This window comes from Phyllobates terribilis, unplaced genomic scaffold (assembly GCF_046119375.1).
Source record: "Phyllobates terribilis strain yellow unplaced genomic scaffold, ASM4611937v1 Scaffold_7__3_contigs__length_470593459, whole genome shotgun sequence".
Classification (NCBI taxonomy): domain Eukaryota; kingdom Metazoa; phylum Chordata; class Amphibia; order Anura; family Dendrobatidae; genus Phyllobates; species Phyllobates terribilis.
The window spans coordinates 237,124,072-237,132,249 of record NW_027362767.1 but is presented as its reverse complement, the minus strand read 5'-3'; the positions used below and the strand labels follow the sequence as shown (position 1 = coordinate 237,132,249).

General features: G+C 44.8%; 1 protein-coding gene across 1 annotated transcript; it reads left to right on the top strand.

Moving 5' to 3' along the window:
* The first annotated feature begins 1,431 nt into the window (after positions 1 to 1,431).
* Positions 1,432 to 7,341, top strand: ATP6V1G1 (ATPase H+ transporting V1 subunit G1). The gene is made up of 3 exons (XM_073639867.1): positions 1,432 to 1,629; positions 4,113 to 4,213; positions 6,767 to 7,341. The coding sequence occupies exons 1-3, from the start codon at positions 1,548 to 1,550 to the stop codon at positions 6,938 to 6,940; spliced, it is 357 nt and encodes a 118-aa protein (XP_073495968.1). The 5' UTR covers positions 1,432 to 1,547; the 3' UTR covers positions 6,941 to 7,341.
* Positions 7,342 to 8,178: the final 837 nt, after the last annotated feature.

The window sequence follows — 8,178 nt, the reverse complement described above, 5'->3', positions numbered from 1 at the left end:
AACAGCTGCGACTTTGGGACTTCCAGGGCCAACTACCTCAACCAGTGTACCCCCGCTTTTGGTGGGCCCCCACAGAGGGAAGGTAGTGGCAAGCTTGGGAAGCTGACAGTCCATCGAGGTACAAGGCCAGGAGACCCGAGGGTCCAACCTGGCAACCTCAAACAACATATCCATGTATCCAGGTGTCTTCATCGTCCCAACCTGGTCTCCCCAAATGTATCCATGGGCTCTCTGATGGTCAATGGAGCAGATCCATATCTGTACAGTCAGGGCCATATACCCTTAGGCTGGAATCATGTAGACTCTAAATCTGTGTCTCTTTGGATAAAGCCATGCTACCAAGCTGATGGTCTGAAGAGAGTCTGATCTTTGATTCTCCTTGTAAAGTCTCTTTCAATTATGTTTCAAATCTGCCTGCTAAAGAGGCATATGTTCCTTAAATAGTTCACATTCGTTCTTTTAAGTACACATCCACAAGGTAAGGGTAAGGTAGGGTATTATTCCACAGGGCTCAGGTCTCATTGTTTGAGCATTCAATCAATCCACACAGCCGACATAGTAGGGGGTTCTTTAAATCAACATCTAGCTGGTTTAGTATAATATGCAATTAGCATAATAACAAACATCATTGTTTCAGAACCAAGAGAAGACAACATTCAGGGTTATACAAATAATGGTCTGTCCTTCGTGACCAGCCACAGAAATGCACATACATTCACAAGTCAACACAAACACAATAGGGTATTTCTCTTGGCCTAACAAATCTAGACGTCTGTCTGATTAAGATTAGAAGCTGTATCGCCACAGGCTCATTTACATATTAAGAAAAATGTGTATTTCTCTGGAATAAGACACCAGATCACAGATATCAAGGTGTCATTTTATTCAACGTTCTATGACCTGTGAACCCATATAGAAGGCTTAGGAGGGCAGATCTTACTGACAAATTTAATAACTGTTTTCTGAACCCCCTTACACAATGTCCCAGGGTCCGAAATTTGTGTCTGTAACGTTGATTTTACGCTGACAACGCTGCAAACAATCAATGACTTCAGCAGCTGTCATCTCTGCTGAGCTGCTGTGCTCACTGATTGGCTGCAGGAGCACTAAAGCTGCCTGTATAAGCAGCGAACAACATGTTCCTGCTATCCACCATGGCTAATCTTCAGTGGTGGCCGGTAACCTTGGTAACAAGCAGTAAGCAATATAAAACTGCAGTTATCAGGGAATGAAGGGGGGATTTAAGTAAAGACTACATTAAAAAGTGTTATCCTCCATTTAGAGAGATGGTCTGTGCCGCATGTGCCCCTGTACTAGGGCTGTAACAGCTGCCCCCTCTAAGGACAGACCAGCAGCATAACGCAGCAGCTCTCACAGACACGTGACAGGACGAGGGTCACGTGACTGCCACAGGTCCTCAGGGCGGGGCCGCCAATGAATGAGGTGATCACGTGATGCAGCCAGTGACGTGTCTGGTCATCTGACACGGAGCGATAATTCCCACTGTGGTGCACGGCGGCGGCGAGTCGTCCCGGAGCTGAGGTAACATGGCGAGTCAGTCAGCGGGAATCCAGCAGCTGCTGCAGGCGGAGAAGAGGGCGGCGGAGAGAGTGGCGGAGGCCCGGAAACGTGAGCGCTAGTTACCATGGCTACCTGTTCCCAGAGCTCCCTGTCCTGACGACCTGTTGCTTCCCCTCCCCCCTAGGGATTATCCACTGAGGGGCGTAGTGCGACCTGCTGGCGGCTTATGTGTACGGGGGAGGATGCTGGTGGTCGTAGTGTCAGTGACGGCTCCACAGGTGGTCCCTGTATTGTGTATGGTTAGGGGGGCGCCTCTGTCATAGGGGCAGATTGTGTAACACCTGGAGAGAGCAAGTCACATGAGGGAGGAAGCGAATAATACAGTGGGGAGAGGCAAGGGGATCCTTAAAGGGGTTGTTTTATTTTTGTTTTTTTTACTTTATAGTCTAGTATTTAGTCATACACCTCGACTCTGTTTTATCATAAATCAGCTAAGAGGAGCTCAGATAAAGAGTTACAGAGGAGCTCACTGACAGATTCCCAGTTAACTCATTCTACAGCCAGCGATTGACCGTGCATCATGGAGGCAAATGGTGCAGAATTTATAATGAAACCCAATTGCAAAAATTATTTTTAGCCCCAATTACACGCATTTAAGAAAAAAATAAAACCCTTTAGTGATATCCCCACATATCTGCGGGTCATAGGACACTCAGCCCCTTCCCCTCTCAAATCATATGCTGGACATTTGCATTTTATGTTCTCTGCTCCGATCTTCTCCCATTGATTCTCGGGACTCCGGCTCAGCTGCCAGACGGGAGGTTGCGAATCTCTTACCTTCCGGTGTCTCCAGCGCGGCATTTGATTTGTCATGGCTGGTGTGACATCATGTCGCATAAATGACATCATGCTAGCCCTAGCTAATCAAAAGCTGCGCTGGCGACGCCAGAAGGTAAGAGATTCGCGCCCTCCTGTCTGACCGCGGCTAATCAATCCGCTCATCTCTACTGGCCGCAGGTCTCCTGACCTAAACTCCACCGCATTATATCCCTAGGAGATGCGTAGACAAATGACGCCAGTCTTTGGGATTGCTAGCCATTCGGCCCATTGTGTAGCCACCATGACCTCAATGCAGAGATATACTTGTTCTGATGCCATGCCGCCTGATGATGGCGACCATTACCAGAATGGAAGGGTAGAGACACTTTTCTGATTTCACACAGAGCGTAAATATAGAAGAAGCAAAATATATTTTGGTGCTTCTGTTCTATCCGATGTATTTTCCAGAAAAATCTTCATTCCGATAATGGGGTTGTCTCCACTTATTAAATGAAGGGATGGGGGTAAAGTGCTTGTAAAAACATGGAACTTTGCTATTTATCTCTTATTAAAACTCCTCTCCAATCTTAAAAAGGAAAGGATTTTTTCAATTCTGTAGTGTACTGCTGATTGCCTTTGTTACTGGCCACCTCAGAGGTGGACAGTCTTGTAGACGAGGAGCGCACACTTGCAAGTGCTTTTCTGAAGCTGACTGGATCCAGGAGACCTCAGTTTCCCTGCACTTCTCCCATACTGCGGAAATAAAGCTAACTCCACTAGCAGCATCAGAGAGTGCAGAATATGACCTGAATGTCAATCTTCAAGAGCGCAGTGCCCTCATGGCAAGCAGGAGGCAGAGGAGTGGGGCACTTAAAAGAAAGGAGCGCAGTGCCCTCATGGCAAGCAGGAGGCAGAGGAGCGGGGCACTTAAAAGAAAGGAGCGCAGTGCCCTCATGGCAAGCAGGAGGCAGAGGAGCGGGGCACTTAAAAGAAAGGAGCACAGTGCCCTCCTAGCAAGCAGGAGGCAGAGGAGCGGGGCACTTAAAAGAAAGGAGCGCACTGCCCTCCTGGCAAGCAGGAGGCCGAGGAGCAGGGCACTTAAAAGAAAGGAGCACAGTGCCCTCCAAGCAAGCAGGAGGCAGAGGAGCGGGGCACTTAAAAGAAAGGAGCGCACTGCCCTCCTGGCAAGCAGGAGGCAGAGGAGCAGGGCACTTAAAAGAAAGGAGCGCAGTGCCCTCCTAGCAAGCAGGAGGCAGAGGAGCGGGACACTTAAAAGAAAGGAGCCCACTGCCCTCCTGTCAAGCAGGAGGCAGAGGAGCAGGGCGCTTAAAATAAAGGAGCTCAGTGCCCTCCTGGCAAGCAGGAGGCAGAGGAGCGGGGCACTTAAAAGAAATGAGCGCAGTGCCCTTCTAGCAAGCAGGAGGTAGAGGAGCGTGACTCTTAAAAGAAAGGAGCGCAGTGCCTTCCTAGCAAGCAGGAGGCAGAGGAGCGGGGCACTTGAAAGGAGCGCACTGCCCTCCTGGCAAGCAGGAGGTAGAGGAGCGGGGCGCTTAAAAGAAAGCATGGGACAATGCCATTAAATGCTGCCTTCATCCACATTGTCACATCAGAGGTAATAGCTCGTTGGTTTTAGCAGCACTAGGTATAGTTTTGCCTTGAGTATATGGTGGCTTCCAGATGACACTGCCATTTTCCTGATGATTGTAGGTCGCTGTGCCACGTTGCCATGTGGCATTCAATATGATCCATCTTCAACTATCTGTCTATTCCAGAAAAGAACAGGCGTCTGAAACAAGCGAAAGAGGAGGCGCAGGCTGAGATCGAGCAGTACCGGCTGCAGCGGGACAAGGAGTTCAAAGCTAAAGAGGCTGCGGTATGTATTAAGCCTGTTTGGAGGAGGATTAAAGGGGTTGTCCAGATTTTTATAAGGGGTTGTCCGATTTAAGTTGTTTTAAAACAACTACAGGAACCAATAGAAAATTCTAAAATGAAAACTTAATTTCTATTATCTAAGTTTTTCTCCTGCCGCTAGTATCCATCAGTTCAATGTGGTCATTAGGCCACTGCGATGTAATCTTGTGAAATACAGGATGGGGTGTCACAATGTGTGAAATTTCTAAGATTGCAGGCTCCCAAGCCAAAAGCTGTTTGTGGGGTCATGCTGCTATATTAAACCCCCAGTTTAGATGAGCTTTTTGGCTGGCAAAAAAAATGTACCCTTTTTTTTTGCAGCATGACAAAAATGAAACAAAATAATAAATAATAATTTCCTAGTAATCCAGATATCGGCGCTTTCTTCTGCAACTCTGCCATCATCCACATTCTCTCTATACAGGAACACTGTTTCCTTCTTGTTTGGCACACTATTGTCCCAGAAAATTGAAGGATACTATACACATACAGCAGAATGAACTAATAAGTCCCCATTAAACAAACACTACACCTAGTAGTGAATGATTAAAAGTGAGCAGAAATAAAATTGCTCGCACGGTTTGATTCAAGAAACATATAAAATCCCGCAGACCGACTCTATTAAAAATGCTGCAAAGAACAAAGGGGTAAATTACTTCCTGAATTGCTCCATTTTTGTCATGAGAAGGAAGGGGCCTGGTGTTAAGATCTTTTTGCCCTATTAGAGATGGGCAAAATAGGAGGAGGCTCCTGCTGCAGCGAGATTAAGGAGCAGACATAGAACAGTGAGGAGGACAATGGTGAGACACACACAGGAGATTACATTATAGATTTCTATTTTTTTTTTATTGTAGTATTAAATGGGATGATATAATGTGCAGATGAACGGAGGAATAATTTGGATTTTTGTGCATTTTCTAGGGTTAGTGTTCCTTTTAAATGTTGTTTGGAATAGATCCAGTGTAATGTCCTCCCCCATTCCTTCCTTCCTTCCTTATTTTGCTCAGTCATTTGTTCCACTTGACGCTCCTTCATATTAACATTTCACGTGACCTTGAAAACTACAGTAAACGGATGGATAAATGCAAATCACATTGGGATTCAACAAACACTTGGTTGGTAAGAGGGGCATACAGTGACTATGGCAAGTGGGGTCCGGCTGCTCATTTTTTGTTTTTTCTCACCCATTCATTATTGGACATGCTTGAGCGCTGCCCCCAGTCATTTTGGGTGTAAAATGAAATTTCCCTGCACCTTACACTCCTCTGTAATGGTACACGGTGATCAGACGGCTCACATTATTTATTATGATGCATGTTGGATTGTGAACACTCATCGTGTCCTGTACTAAATCATATACATTCTAACATCGATCATTGTTTTATTGCATCCTAAAAAAAAAAAAACATGACTGTTTTCACAAACCTTTATGGATCGGTTGCGTTTGACGTTTCAGGCTCGATTGATTTCTAATGTAGGAGATTGATTTCTCTTCTAAAAAATTCCCAGCGTTACTTCATTTTTACTTTTAATGTCGTTAAACACAAGTTTGTAACACTATAGGCTATACAGGGTGTCCTTAAAGTTAGAACACATAGGCAAAAATACATATTTTCAAGAAATTTTATTTATTAACATTTTATTCCATTTGGAATATTAAATAAATTCAATATTTGCGATGTAATGGTTGATGCTCTTTGCAAAATTCTATTATAGTTAATTAGAATTATAGTTAATGAGAAATCCTGTGTGTCCAGACTTTAGAGACACCCTGTAGATTAGTTTGACACATCCCTGATATACAGGAACATGTTTATTCACTTGTACCACAGACCCATGTACACGGTCAAGTCGGCAGGACCACCAAAGATCTAATGTGACTAGAGGCCCCGGACTCTTCCCCCAACAGATGTTGGAGCAGAGGAGGATTGGGCATGATCACCTGCTCCCTTTGTGTTCCCAGGAGATAAGCGGCAGCGTACAGTCCTCTTCCAATAAAGAACACGCATGATTAGCTGAGCATGCATGTATGTGTATGGGGGAGTGAAGAAATGGACTATGTCAGAGTATCAAGTAGCCCCAACTATCAGACTACAGGTCCGGCTGATATGGCCAGAGGAAATTAGGCTGAGTCTGTGAGACCATATGGCGCTCCAGTCCAAAGTCCACTGTGTGAATAGAGGGGTAGTGAGCATGTGCGACCAGTACTCCACTAATATGAGTGATGGTCGCACATGCTCACTACCGCTCCAGTCACAAGGGAACAGCACGTCTCCCTTTCTTGAGATTGGCAGGGGTCTCTAGGCAGACATCTCAAGCGATCATGCATTTATCATCTCTCCTGTGAGGAGCCTGAACAGAGGACCCCCCCCCTTTTCACCCTCTACTACCTAATAGGGTATATAGATTTTATTTTTTTTAAAACTGGACAACCCCTTTTAATAATAACCCGTGTTTCTTTATATTGATATATTAGCTCTTGCATGATTTCACTATGCCTCTGGTATCGTTTTAGGCTTTGGGCTCCCATGGTAGCTGCAGCGAAGGAGTGGAAAAGGAAACCATTGAGAAGATCTCCATCATCCAGGAGAACTATCAGCAGAACAAAGAAATGGTTTTAGATCAATTACTGTCCCTAGTGTGCGATATAAAGCCAGAAATACACGTCAACTATCGTATTAACGGGTAAAGTCCTCTACGGGTCGGCTTCGCTCTCCTCATGGCCGACTTGTGCTATTTATTGTGCCCCGGGCACATGAGCAGCCCTACCTTAATTTAGCACTGCCCTCCTTTCCCATCCATTACAGTCTATGCAAAGCCGTGATTTAGTTGGAGTAAGATGCACGAAATACTATGAGCCTTACACAAGGGGTTAACCATTACATTATATGGTATTCCTTATTTTGTGAAAGGGGAACCCCCCAAAAAATGGGCTTTTTTCTGAGGGTTGAAAAAAAAAAATCTTCTAAGTCTGCTACTTTTGAAGGAGCTTGTCTTATTCAGGTCTCAGATTTTCTACTAATTTGTCTTAGTTTTGCATTTCCTTATCTACCTTTTTAAAATTAAAATATTTTTGGTTTTCCTTCATAATCCTTGTCTTATTTCAGTGCAGCTTTGTGTTTTAGCTCCATGTTCTCTGCTGCCGGCTGATCATTCAAGTACTTTATGGGAGAAAAGAAAAAGTGCAGCCTAAGGCCACGGCCCCACTATCAGTATTTGGTCAATATTCGGTCAGTATTTTTTCTCAGGAGTGGGAGCCAAAACCAGGTGAGGAACAATCAGAAAAAAATGTATAATAGAAACAAGTCACCAATTCTGCATTTATCACCCACTCCTGGTTTTCTCTTTCACTCCTGAGAAAAAATACTGACCGAATACTGATAGTGGGACCGTGGCGTAAAGAAAAGATCAGAAAAGAGTTACTACATTTTGAGTCCATTCTCTGTTTTTGATTAATAACCCCTTCCTGATTTATGACATCTTGGTACATCATATGCTGGGTGCCTGAATGGGGCGGACTCAGGAGCTGAGCCTTTCAGATGCTGGCTGTGTTACACGGCTATCTATAACAGCAGCAATTAGAGCTGCGCTCCAATCACTGCTGTCAACGCTTTCAATTCTACAGTCAATCTCTGACAGCTCCATTTAAAGGCGCGTGGTCTAGGAACTGCATTATTCAAAGCGCCCCACCACCCTCCATCTGCGAGACAATCGCAAGGTGCTCATGTGAAGCCCAGCCACAGGCTAGGCTTCATAGAAAGTCATGACTTTGGCTATATGCTGTCGTATTGCAGTACTTAGATTAACAAACTTTCATCACAGTTTTTATCCTCTTAAATATATTGCAGTCATCACGTTATATAGCATTGTGTACTTAAAATTGCTCATTTTGCCTTTCTGACCAGATAATTCTTCTCTTTTCTCTAT

Bases quoted from the DNA above. Each gene is read 5' to 3' on its own strand.
- ATP6V1G1 (XM_073639867.1), top strand. From the start codon at position 1,548: ATGGCGAGTCAGTCAGCGGGAATCCAGCAGCTGCTGCAGGCGGAGAAG. The intron at 1,630-4,112 runs GTGAGCGCTAGT...TGTCTATTCCAG, and splicing joins AGTGGCGGAGGCCCGGAAAC to AAAAGAACAGGCGTCTGAAA. The intron at 4,214-6,766 runs GTATGTATTAAG...GTATCGTTTTAG, and splicing joins TCAAAGCTAAAGAGGCTGCG to GCTTTGGGCTCCCATGGTAG.